This window comes from Staurois parvus, unplaced genomic scaffold, assembly GCF_062004578.1.
Source record: "Staurois parvus isolate SC_StPar_1 unplaced genomic scaffold, SC_StPar_1.0 ptg000029l, whole genome shotgun sequence".
NCBI classification, from domain to species: domain Eukaryota; kingdom Metazoa; phylum Chordata; class Amphibia; order Anura; family Ranidae; genus Staurois; species Staurois parvus.
Window position 1 is genome coordinate 3,623,979 of NW_028317825.1, and position 13,609 is coordinate 3,637,587.

The following is a 13,609-nucleotide window of genomic DNA, read 5'->3' on the forward strand; positions in this document are numbered from 1 at the left end:
TATTGTTAATTCAGCCTTAAGGAAGATCTATCAATACAATTTTATTTACAGCTCTGTAGAACTTTGTTCCATGTTTCTAAGTGCTTTCTAAGCATTGTTATGAGTACTGACCTGCCTCTCTCCCCTCCTGCAGAGCCAAAAACAGCTTTGAAAGAGACGGTTGATTCAAAGCTGCAGCTTGTCTTGGCTGTGAACACTTACCCAAGCCTAGCAATGTCAGGAGGAATTCTGAGGCTGACACTTCTATCCTCCCTCTCAATTCCACTCGCCTTGCTTATCTTGGAAACGTTTTCACAGCCAAGACAAGCTATGATTATGAATCAGTTATCTCCTTTATAATCTTCTTTAAGGAAACCTGACCCAAGAGAAATACAGTATGTTGGTTGCCATTGCTGAACTGGTCTTCTAAAAATGCTGGTTATTATTATTATACAGGATTTATATAGTTCCAACAGTTTGCGCAGCGCTTTACAAATTGAAGGTAGACATTACAGTTACAATACAATTTGGTACAAGAGAAAACAGAGGGCCCTGCTCATTAGTGCTGGCTGTGCTTTTGATGCCTAGGCTTTAAAAAATTCTTTGACTCTGAAATATTAGGGGAGACACAACCAGCCAGCTCTGTCATGACAGGTGTACTTCAAAATGTAGCAATTGATTACATTGGCCGCATTTAATAGATCTGTCTATCTGTGGGACTGTGGTACACATTTTTTAAATAGTTGTACTATTACAGTTGTCTGACAGTTGTACTTCATGGAAAATGCAAATTTTTTATTTTTAAAAAATCCCTCTTGTATCACTCTTGTAAAAAAAAAAAAAGTTAATCATATTTATGCTTATTTACTTTTAATAGTGATATCATTCTTCTTTCCAGATGCAGTGACTGTGGTGTGTCTTTGTCCCATCGGTACTATGAAAAGGACGGAAGACTTTTCTGTAAAAAGCACTACTGGGCACGGTTTGGTGGCATGTGTCAGGGTTGCTCAGAGCACATCACTAAAGGACTAGTTATGGTACGTACAATGAAAAGCAAGTGCCAGCTCCCTAAAATCTTAGATATACTTCTTGTGTCTATGTGTTGTGATTGTGAGTTGTAGCATTCCTTATGCTGAAGGCTCAAAAGTGGCTTCATTGCAGCAAAGAACAAGTTTTTAATCAAGGGAATGGAGACAAGGGCATCATTGGTTGTAGTTGTACTCTGTGTGAATATTGCTTAGTGCCTGAAACAAACAGAATCAGGATGTTACTAGAGACCCAGAACTTTCATGTACTGTACATGATATTTGTCTTCGAATGCTGCAAGCTGAAGCATAACAGCATCAAAATGTAGATGATTATTCACTTTGCCAATTCAGAATTGGATTTTGCATTTCTGCAAGTCTCTCAACAGAAATTCAGAAGAGTCATTAATACTGTGTCAATGTCAAGTACATGCAAATCTCTTTTACGAACCATGGTTCTATTATCAGCTTTGTGATTTATTTTATTTTTTTTTTAATTTGAAAGAATATATGGGACAAAAGTAGTAAATTATATCAAGACAATGATAAATATACTGCAGCTCACTAATGATAGTGCAGGGGAGAGTTTGGCTGAAGGAAGTTGTAGCCATGTGTTAATAAGATATTTTGGTCTGGAGATTTCTTACCATTCAGACATTATGCAGAGCAGGACTAACAGTCAGTAACACATGCTGGGAATTAAAGCTACCTGCTCACTGTCCAGACCTTTGATTACCAAGCCTGGCAAAAATAAATCTTTCAGCAGCAACTGCTTTCACAGCTCTGAGATGTCAAGTGACTGAACGCTGAGAGCTGACAAAGAAACTGATATGAAAATGCCTGTTACAATAAACCATGCATTTTGGGAACACTCACCCTTTCCTGTGCCCACTAGTCAGTAAGGCACCATAGCACACTTTCCATAGTACACTTTCTTTAGCCCAGAGAAATGTGTTTTACCATGAAAGCACTAGTCAGTTTTATCTGCCCCCAAGGTCAAAGATTTTGAGTCCTTCCCTCTGCTAATGGAATCTAAAGCATTTTATTCTAACATATCTGTTAGAACGAAATAAATGTTTCAGAAAACTGTAAAAGTTGTCTTCGGAAACTGATGCTTCTCTTTTTTTTTTATTTAAATTTTTATTTATTTTCCATATATAATACATATTTCATCATTATTCTCATACAAAAACCATTTCCATATCATTAATAACATTTCTTACTATCTTTATTCCCATTTCCCTCCCCCCCTCTATCTAATTTCCCCTCCTCCCTAAATAAAACCTCCCTCCCCCCATGTAAACCCACCCACTCTGCATTGTTCTATTACCTCTTTTCCCAACTAGAATATAGGATATATAAATCCTTCCATCTTTCTCACATTGCTACTTCATATATTTCACCATAAATTCTTCCCATTTTCTCCACCTCTTAGAGAACAACTCCATCCTGTCTTCCTGCATATAACACAATCTCTCCATCCTACATATTTGATTCGTTCTTTCCACCCAGTCCTCTATCTTCGGCACCTCTGGTCTATGCCAAAACTTAGGTATCAGACCCTTCGCCGCATTCAGGTAGCACCATATACCCGAGTCCTTATATTTATTTACTGATAACTCTGTACTATGTAGTAGACATACTTCTGGGTCCAGTCCTATCTTTATCCCAGAGATATTCTCAATTAGTTGGGCAATTATCTCCCATAAACCTTGGATCTTCGGGCACTCCCACCATATATGATATAACGTGCCTATTTTTCCACAACCCCTCCGTCACCCTTGTGAATTTTCCCCACATACAGTCAGGTCCATAAATATTGGGACATCAACACAATTCTAACATTTTTGGCTCTATACACCACCACAATGGATTTGAAATGAAACGAACAAGATGTGCTTTAACTGCAGACTGTCAGCTTTAATTTGAGGGTATTTACATCCAAATCAGGTGAACGGTGTAGGAAGTACAACAGTTTGCATATGTGCCTCCCACTTATTAAGGAACCAAAAGTAATGGGACAGAATAATAATCATAAATCAAACTTTCACTTTTTAATACTTGGTTGCAAATCCTTTGCAGTCAATTACAGCCTGAAGTCTGGAACGCATAGACATCACCAGACGCTGGGTTTCATCCCTGGTGATGCTCTGCCAGGCCTCTACTGCAACTGTCTTCAGTTCCTGCTTGTTCTTGGGGTATTTTCCCTTCAGTTTTGTCTTCAGCAAATGAAATGCATGCTCAATCAGATTCAGGTCAGGTGATTGACTTGGCCATTGCATAATATTCCACTTCTATCCCTTAAAAAACTCTTTGGTTGCTTTTGCAGTATGCTTTGGGTCATTGTCCATCTGCACTGTGAAGCGGCGTCCAATGAGTTCTGAAGCATTTGGCTGAATATGAGCAGATAATATTGCCCGAAACACTTCAGAATTCATCCTGCTGCTTTTGTCAGCAGTCACATCATCAATAAATACAAGAGAACCAGTTCCATTGGCAGCCATACATGCCCACGCCATGACACTACCACCACCATGCTTCACTGATGAGGTGGTATGCTTAGGATCATGAGCAGTTCCTTTCCTTCTCCATACTCTCTCTTCCCATCACTCTGGTACAAGTTGATCTTGGTCTCATCTGTCCATAGGATGTTGTTCCAGAACTTTGAAGGCTTTTTTAGATGTCGTTTGGCAAACTCTAATCTGGCCTTCCTGTTTTTGAGGCTCACCAATGGTTTACATCTTGTGGTGAACCTTCTGTATTCACTCTGGTGAAGTCTTCTCTTGATTATTGACTTTGACACACATACACCTACCTCCTGGAGAGTGTTCTTGATCTGGCCAACTGTTGTGAAGGGTGTTTTCTTCACCAGGGAAAGAATTCTTCGGTCATCCACCACAGTTGTTTTCCGCGGTCTTCCGGGTCTTTTGGTGTTGCTGAGCTCACCGATGCGTTCCTTCTTTTTAAGAATGTTCCAAACAGTTGTTTTGGCCACGCCTAATGTTTTTGCTATCTCTCTGATGGGTTTGTTTTGTTTTTTCAGCCTAATGATGGCTTGCTTCACTGATAGTGACAGCTCTTTGGATCTCATCTTGAGAGTTGACAGCAACAGATTCCAAATGCAAATAGCACACTTGAAATGAACTCTGGACCTTGTATCTGCTCATTGTAATTGGGATAATGAGGAAATAACACACACCTGGCCATGGAACGGCTGAGAAGCCAATTGTCCCATTAATTTTGGTCCCTTAATAAGTGGGAGGCACATATGTTGTAATTCCTACACCGTTCACCTGATTTGGATGTAAATACCCTCAAATTAAAGCTGACAGTCTGCAGTTAAAGCACATCTTTGTTTCATTTCAAATCCATTGTGGTGGTGTATAGAGCCAAAAATGTTAGAATTGTGTCGATGTCCCAATATTTATGGACCTGACTGTATCTTATACTCAACCTTCAGTGTAATGTGCCATCTCATGCAGTTTTTTTGTAAAATCATATTTTTGCTTTCACAGGTAGCAGGAGAGCACAAGTATCATCCCGAATGCTTCTTGTGTTCACGATGTGCCTCTTTCATTGGTGATGGAGAAACATATGCTCTAGTGGAGAGGTCCAAGTTGTACTGGTAAGACAGAAAAAAATTTATTTTGGGGGCTAAAGTCAACATATTTGACTGACTTTATATGTTTCTTTGTTGTGCATGAACATAATATCCATTCTGGATATGTTAGGAGACAAAATAAACCAAAAGATTCTCTACTAAAGTTCTGTAAAACAAACATACTTGCATTGTTAATACAGAAGATAGTTTCATGCCATTTTCATAATAATTAATTTAAAAACAAAAGGAGTTTTTTTTTTTCTTGTCTTTGGAGGCTGTAGGAGCCCCGCAAACTATTCCTTTATTCCCTCATGGTAAATTTTGCAGAGCACTCAGTTTATAGAGCCTCATTGATAATGATGGTAAAGCATGAAATACACAAACGTTTATCAAACTGGCATACAGCTGTTTCAGCTTGTTAGAACAAATCATTGCATGATATTCACAGCATAACCAATGTGGAGTAGGATTTGGAGAACAATGAGACTAGATAACTAGCTATAATTAGGGGGCCAAAAATACCAAATAATGTAATATACTGCAGTTCTCCAATCTTTAGATGTGGTGACTGCATTTGTTTTCTTTTTTCCCCCTTATTTGTACCTGGTAAACCTGTGATCAAGTCTGTTATTTCTCAACTTATTTTAACCACTTGTATACCAGCCTGTAATACCCCTTCATTACCAGGACATTTTCCAGTTTTCAACACTGTGATAATTTGACTGACAATTACTGTCATGCAACAGTGCTCCCGAATTAATTTTCTTAAATTAATTTTATATCATTCTTTAGAGAGTTTTCTTTTGGTGGTATTTAATAACTGCTGTTTTTTTAAATGTTTTACTATAAAAAAGGAAAAAAGACCATACAAAAAAACAGTTTCCCTTATTTTCTTTTAACATACAAATTGCCAGAATAGTTTGAAAAACCCCAAAATTAAGTTTTATGGAAATTAGACACCCCAAAGGGACCTCATTTTTTTGCCACAAGTTTTTGGAAATGAAGAAACATGACGGTACTGAGGGGTTTATACATGGTGCTTGGTAATTGTCTGGTAGATTCAGTAATGTAAAGGTCAGACACAGAGGGAGGAGGCAGTGAAGTGGTTAATGTACTGGTCACATATAGTGACATGATTCAGGGATTAACATTCAGATGGGTGGGATAAGAGAGGAGAAGGGTTAATATACAGGCCACTAGGGACAGCGCTGGATATAGTATAGGTAGGAAAGGAACAGGAAAGGTTTAACAAAAAAAAAAGATTCCTGTGTTACAGCAACTGAACGAATGGTTCATTCTGTCCCCATTCACAATTACAGTATCTCTCTCCTTCCCCTGTTGGAAAGGAAAGGAGAGGAATCAGCACTGTAATTAGTACCATGTAATTTCTTTAATGACCAATCACAGAGATTCGCATAGTACCCAGCCACTCGGATCAGCTGGGTACAACATCTCTGTGTATCCAGCTGTCTACACTATGATTAGCCAGCGGATCAGCCACCCGAGGGCTGTTTGTCCTGTGCCATTCATAAACACACTGGGTAAATAAAGGCCCACTGATTTGCCGTTGTTAAATGTACTATGGTATCTAAGTAGTTACCAGTCCAAGCTGTCCAGAAAAAGTGTCAAAGGGTTAGGACAACCCATTTATTACTAACATGGGGTGTAAGTGGTCAACTTCCAGTCATTTATGTAAAACCTTTATGACAAAAGCAAAAATGTTGCTGTAACTCCTTTTAAAAGTGTTAACTTTGGCTCAGCTTTGATTCATTAGTTACAAATTTACCATTTATGTCCATTTTGTCTATGAGTAGATATAGTCCCAGGGTGTCTCTATTGCTTCTTCATAGAGGAGCTACCTATAAAGTGGAATTCCAGTCAAACACTAACTATGCCTAAATTAACTCCCTCCCCCATTCTAAGGCTATTCTAACTACTCTGTAAAAAAAAAAAAAAGATGTCTGTACTTACCTATTCTGAAGCAGCTCCAGTTCGGTCACATGATCGGGTCCCAGTGCTGGCTTCAATGTAGAAGAGAGACAGCAACAACGGCTGCAGAGCTTGGGTGATGACTTCACCCTTCGGCTTACTGAGGGTCTGCCGTTGTTGGCTGTTCCTCCTCTACACTTAAGCCTGTGCTGGAACCCGATCATGTGACCGGACTGGAGTGGCTTCAGAATAGGTAAGTATAGGCATCTTTTCTTTTACAGGGTAGATAGAATAGTCTTAGAATGGGGATGGGAATAGATTTTAGCTTAGTTAATTTTTGGCTGGAATGCCATTTTAAGATGGGAAGGTAAAAAAGACAGAAAAAAATAAAACTAATACCACTACATCTAAGGATTGGTAAGCTGCAATATATTCCATTTCTTTTCTGGGGTTTAGATACACTTCTTAAAACAGAAGGTATTCATATGCCATTTCCATTTAAAGATAATAAATAAAGCAAGTGGATTTGTCTTCATTTAAAGTTGAATTTAGGAATAAAATATAAATATTAATTTGGAATACATATATGAAGGAGGCAAATAATCTGTTTCTCATTTTTGTCAAAGTGGACCATGCTACTATCAAACCTCATTGACTCCAGTGATTGACTCTCCAGTCTCTCGATCACCTCACACAGTGACTCTGGTATCTCTTCCTGCATCAGATGGCAGACGTGGGCTGTCTGTTTCCATCACTCCATCATGTGCTGAGCACTCTCACACTGTGCGAGTCCGTGAGTAAGTACTTCTGTTTTTTCTTTTTTCTTTTTTTTTGACAGACATATTTCATCACTGACCTCCCTACGAACTCTTCAAACTAGCATTTCAATTGTGTACTGGTCATCCAACACATAAACTTTAAAATGGCTCATCTGCTAACACGATACCAATTCATTCAAGATAAACTTAAGCAAGGGTTAAATAACAAATTCTTTAAAAATAATAAGTAACTGCCTAATAAGGTAGAATCAATATGTCAACTGCTAAAGATCATTCAGGAAATATTGCAAGTGAGAAAGTCAAGTTAATTTGTATCTAAAGCCAAACATTTTATTTTAATCGAACAGCACAGAGCACAGACTAGCTATTCATAAAAAAAAAACAACAAAGAAATATTCCCAGCTTAAGAGGGAGCCCACCCCTCCTTAAAGGCACAGGGCGCACTGGACACTTAGCATATAGCACAATGGCAGCAAAGGTGTCCAGTGCATCTCCTCACCAATATACCAACATTACAAACAAACGGCAACTGCCCCAGCCTATAACTGGCCTTTGCAGCAAGGAGCAAATAGAAGGGCGACACATGCCAAACAACAAGAAAGAAAAATTCCCAGCTCAACTTACCAACCAGCCTGCAACCAACCAAATTGTCCTGTCCTACTAACTTTAGCTTGTTCATTTAAACTTTGAAAGAAAACAAACCTGGAAGCTGATTGGTTTCTATGCAGAACAGATTTTGCACTCTCCAGTTTTAGTAAAGCAACCCCTGAGTGTAGTTAGCTGCAGGGTGCTATACTGGCCCAGAGCTGTAATCCATTCTTATGATTCCCAGACCCTTAAGACCGCTTCCGAGTTATGCCAACTGTGATGGGGGAAGCCTGGACCCATACAGGGACAAGTGATGTGGAAAGGTTATCAGGCAATTGCTGTAGCCTTATAGCAAGTATGCAGCTACTTCAGTACAGTACACTGATTAGTGTCTTCTAAATAGTATTGACACTTATGTTAAATATATCAGGAAACGAATTGTGTTTGACTTCATTCACCTATTGAATGTTTAAACTTTCAAACTTGGCTATAAAATTTGGACCATTCAGAGCTTAATCACAAGTAGATGACAAGCTGTTACATCACACGATAGGTTGCATTAATACCACCACTTCTGCCCAGAGCACTTCAAAAGTACTTGTCGCATACTGCCATTTGGCCTATCTTCTGGACCCAGAGCATTCACAAAGGTGCTTGCACCCTGCTCACCTTCTTAAGAATTTTAATTTACAGGGCACCTAGATGACATTCTTCTGAAGGATTTATATCCCTCCAAAACTCTGGAAACCTCCAAAGGTCTATTCAGAGTCCTCAGGCTCTGGATTGCTTTATCAACTTCCAAAAGCCTGCTCCTCAGCTGCTGTTTTGTCTGGAATACTTAGGCCTCATCCTAGACATGGCAAAGGTTTTGCTTCTGGCAAACACGCTTCTGTCTCTATTTCTAATGTCTCATGATTGGACCTTAAGGGCTCATTTACACTTGCTTCAAAATGTGGCACTGGAAACGCTTTTTTAAAGCAATTTGAATGCAAATCAGAGTACCTCTAACTAAATAAAATGTTAAGCTTACAGTTCCGTTCAAACATTGCCTTTGCTTTGCTTCAAAAATTATACCACATGTTTCTTTCTTGGTGCTTCAAAGCATCTCCGAAGCCTTCAGCAGTCTATGACAAAGCTCACTAACAGCACCTGCAGTGTTTGAGGGGCTTTTATTCAGAGTTACCTTGGCGTACTTTTGGAGGTATTGCAGATACAGTATGAGATATCTCAGGATGCACTGGGAAGTCAACAGGTGAACCGGAAATACGTCATCAGCAGTCACTTCTGGTTCATGTGTATACAGTCATGGTCAAACATATTAACAACCTTGCATTTCTGTCAGATACTTCGCTCAGAAAATTGTTGCAATTACAAATGTTTAAAAAATGGACTAGACAAAATTATTGGCACCCTCAATTTAATATTTGGTAGCACACTCCTTGGAAAAAAATAACTGAAATCAATCTCCTAAACATTTGTAGAAATGCAGGGGTGCCAGTATTTTTGGCCATGACTGTATATTTTGCAAGCGTATAGTACAGACATCACATCTTGTGTGCAGCGTGGAACAGCTGAAAGGTGAGTGGGGTCCGGAATGGAGCGGAGCAGCTAGCAGATGGCACACATGGTCTGCAGCAAGGGAATGCTATAGCAGAAGGTGAACAGGGACTGGAGAGAGAGGACTGAGCATCAGAGGATCAGCAGAGCTGGCAGACTGGAGCAGGAGAAACTAGCAATGTCACACGTGGTACGCAGTGTGGGAGCAATATAGCGGGAGGTGAGCAGGGACCAGAGAGAGGATCAGCAGAGCTGAGGGTTACTACTGAGCAGGGGATCAGCAGAGCTGGGTGTTACTACTAAGTTTCTACTGAGCAGGGGATCAGCAAAGCTAGGGGTACTACTGAGTGGGGCATCAACAGAGCTGGGGATACTACTGAGCAGGGGACAACAAGGGTACTAATAAGCGGGGAATCTGCTGATCAAGGGCACCAAAGAGCTGGGGATCTGCTGAGTGGTAAAGGGTAAAAGGCTTAAAAGGTACTACTGGGTCCCTTTAAAACAAAAAAAATTAGCACACAGGGCATTTGACAAGCTTTATTAACCTCTTAGAGGATTTAACCCCCTCACTGAGCAGGCCATTTTTTTTGCGATATGGCACTCCATTACTTTAACAATAGTACGGTCATGCAACGCTGTACATAAATTAATTTATGTCCTTTTTTTTCCACAAATAGAGCTTTCGTTCGGTGGTATTTGATCACCTCTGCGGTTTTTATTTTTTTTGCGCTATAAAAAAAAAAAACAACAATTTTGGGGGAAAAAAAACTATATTTTTTACTTTTTGCTATAAAACACATCCAGTAAAAAAAATTAAAAATCAAATGTCTTCATAAATTTAGGCCAAAATGTATTCTGCTACATGTCTTTGCTAAAAAGATCTACTACATGTAAATTAATTGGTTTATGTGAAAGTTATAGCGTCTGCAAATGGCGGTACGTATGCTGGAATGTTTTTGTTTTTTTTATATACTAGTAATGGCGGTAATCAGCAACTTATAGCGGGACCGCGGCAGGCATTCTAACACTGGGTGGGAGCTAACTGCCACTGACATCTCAATGACACTAATACAGTGATCAGTGCTAATAAAAAGCACTGACACTGTATTAATGACACTTGGCAGGAAGGGGGTAATATGTGGGGCAATCAAAGGGTTAACAGTGTGCTGTTTTACATGATGTGCTGTGTGTGTTTTACTAGGGAGACATGCTGCTGTGTATTTCTCTGCTGTGCATAGAAATACACAGCAGCATGTCCTTGCTGGCAGGAGAGAGACCTGTGTTGTTTGCACACAGATCTCTCCCTGTCAGCTTTGCCCGGTGATTGACATCCCTAGCCGCCGTGATTTTGCACAACCCTGCCACGCTGCAGCAGTAGTTCTACTATAGGGAAGCGGGAAAACGGTTAAAGCTTCAAAAAAGCATCACAGAAGTGTAAAAAACACATCAAAAAAGCATGCTGAAGTGGTAGGCATTTAAAATGGTTTTAAAGGTTGAAGATTTTTTTACTATTAGGCATTCTATGCATGAAGGTAAAAAAAACCTTCAGTGTGCAGCTTCCCTTCTCAATACCCCCTTACACTCACCTGATCCCGATCCAGCGATGTGCACAAGAGCAGAAGCTCTCCTGGGTCTCTGCCTTCTCATTGGCTGAGACATAATTGCTCTCGCTGTTGTCAATCATAGCTAGTGAGGGGGGAGTGGCTGTGGGACCGAGCCGCACTCTGTGTGTCTCATAGCTATACACTTTTTATTCCAAAAGTGTTTGGTCTCGCTTTTACTTGTTAAAACCTTCATTCATGGTGTATCATGGATCAGATCCTTGTTAGAGCAGCCTTTGCTTCCTTGGGATCTCTATTTGGTTTTCTCTGCAGAAACCACTCTTTGAACCCATTTGGTCCTCTCCTTGGGTGATCTCTCCTGCAAAGTGGCTTTAGTGGTGGCTATTACATCTGGCAGATGTTTTTCAGAATTAGCAGCTCTCTCTTGTAAGGAGCCCAGTCTTCATAAGGATATTATGTATAGAGAACCCTCAGCGCAATGGACCTCCTAACGAACTTGTGTGGCTAGCTATCACGGTGTAAGGTCAGGTTCAGAGACCAGTTGCTATAGCAGTAAAAGGCTTACCTGGAACCAGCAGGATAGGTACACCAGCGGATCCCCCTGGGAGTGACGCAGGCTCACCTGAGGTGTGGGGTCTAAGTATTAACCGGTATTCACCAGAGCTCCTAATGGTGGAGATGGATTGGGCTGCGTGTTAATACCAGGTCGCAGATCTCAGGATCACCCCACCAGGGAATGAGCAGACTGGGAACCAATAGCGGATCAACAGGTTAGGGATCAGACGAAAGCAGAGTCGGTCACAAGCCAAGGGTCGGTCACAAATGGTAGCAGATCAATCGTGGTCAGGAACAAGCCAAAGGTCAGTAGCGGAGGTGTAGACAGCAGCAGGAACAGTAGCAGGATATTGGCTGGAAAGGCACAATAATCTGGCAAGGAGGAAGTCCAAGGACATGGCTTATATAGGAAGTTCATGGGAGGAGCAAGGAGTTCAAGGTTCAAGAGCAAACAAGGCACAAGGCAGGATTATCCAATAGATGAGGCAAAGTGTTGTCCAGCATCCCAGGTAGCTCAGTGAGTAGAGTTACTGCCCGACACAGTAGAAGTCCCAGGTTCAAGTCCAGGCCCTGACAGTAGCATATAATGTGTTCCCACATGTAAAGCATAAATAAATGAAGAAATGCAGTGCAACAGTATATCTACAAGTATGGTGCTACCAATATAATACGTGAATATATAAGTAGTGAAAAATAGAAGACTGTGCCTGTGAAAATCAATGTGTGCTATACCAGATGTCTTACTAATGCATACATATAGATCCCCATAAACTGCACATAACCGGTGCTATAAATGAATTGTGCACACAAATACCAAATAGAAATGTCCTTAATAGTGCACTGTCCCTTTAAATCTTGAATATCAACACGTGGACTTGTGTGGTATATATCCTATAAATCGTGATCCAAAAACACCAACAAGTGTCATCCGAATATGGTCTCAAAAAATGGTGAGCTGTCCCTTTAAATCCGCTGTACTTCAAGTAGACCAGTGTAACACACTACTGTGTCAACATGTACAGTGCTCCTGTGTCACCCATTAGTGCTCATCCACTTCCAACACTATTATGCTCACCTCCAAGTTTGATCCAACATTACGGGTCAAACTTGGAGGTGAGCGCAATAGAGTGTAAGACATCTGGTATAGCACACATTGATTTTCACAGGCACAGTCTTCTGTTTTTCACTACTTATATATGCACATATTATATTGGTAGCACCATATTTGTAGATATACTGTTGCACTGCATTTCTTCATTTATTTCTTCATAAGGATAAAGTGACCTTACGTCTACATCCCTCCTTTCTACCTCCTACCTCCTTTTGAAAGTGGTATCAGCCTTCCAACATAATGAAGGCCTTGCCATTTCTTTCTTGTGCCCTGCTTATGAGCATCCCAAGGAAATTGCTCTCCACTGTTTAGACCTAGAGCCATCAGAGTTTATTTAAAATCCACAGCTTCTATCCAGAATATGCTGTCTCTTTTTTCCCTACCAACACTCGATAAGGACACCCCACTTTCAAGTCTACTATTGCTAGCTGGATAAGACAACTCATTGTAAGAGCTTACACTCAAAAGGTTAAAGTATCTCCAGTACCTTCACACACTTATTCCACCAGATCAGTGGGGGGTTTCTGGGCTTTCCAATATCAAGAATCTGTTGTAAGGTCACCACCTGGTCTTTCAGTCATGCATTCTCCACGTTCTGCTAGGTGGATGTCCAGGCCTCTGTGGATGCAGCTTTCAGCCACAAGGTTCTTTCATAGGCGCTCTGAGTGGGGCCTCTGACCCTCTTCTATTTGTTGGGACAGCTGGCACAGTTCTGTTTGTCTTCTGATTCTTTGCTTGGGAACATCCCAGGGTACAGTACAATTAGGATAAAAGGAATTTTGACTTGCCTGTAAATTCCATATCTTGGAGTACAGTACAGGACACAGGACAGTTTTCCTTCTTTCCTGTGTTACTATGCATTGCTCACTCAAAGGTAGCAGCCTATAAACCAGGTTCTATAAATATCTAGCCTGTGTCCTGTA

General features: G+C 40.4%; 1 protein-coding gene across 1 annotated transcript in view; it reads left to right on the forward strand.

The window, feature by feature from the left end:
• The window catches only part of LIMK1 (LIM domain kinase 1), a 178,856-nt gene that overhangs the window by 116,816 nt on the left and 48,431 nt on the right, over positions 1-13,609 (forward strand). Inside the window, exons 3-5 of the mRNA XM_089657278.1 lie at positions 878-1,016; positions 4,520-4,629; positions 7,161-7,331. Of these exons, the coding sequence (XP_089513404.1) occupies positions 878-1,016; positions 4,520-4,629; positions 7,161-7,331 (420 nt within the window). The remainder of the gene's footprint in view (positions 1-877; positions 1,017-4,519; positions 4,630-7,160; positions 7,332-13,609) is intronic.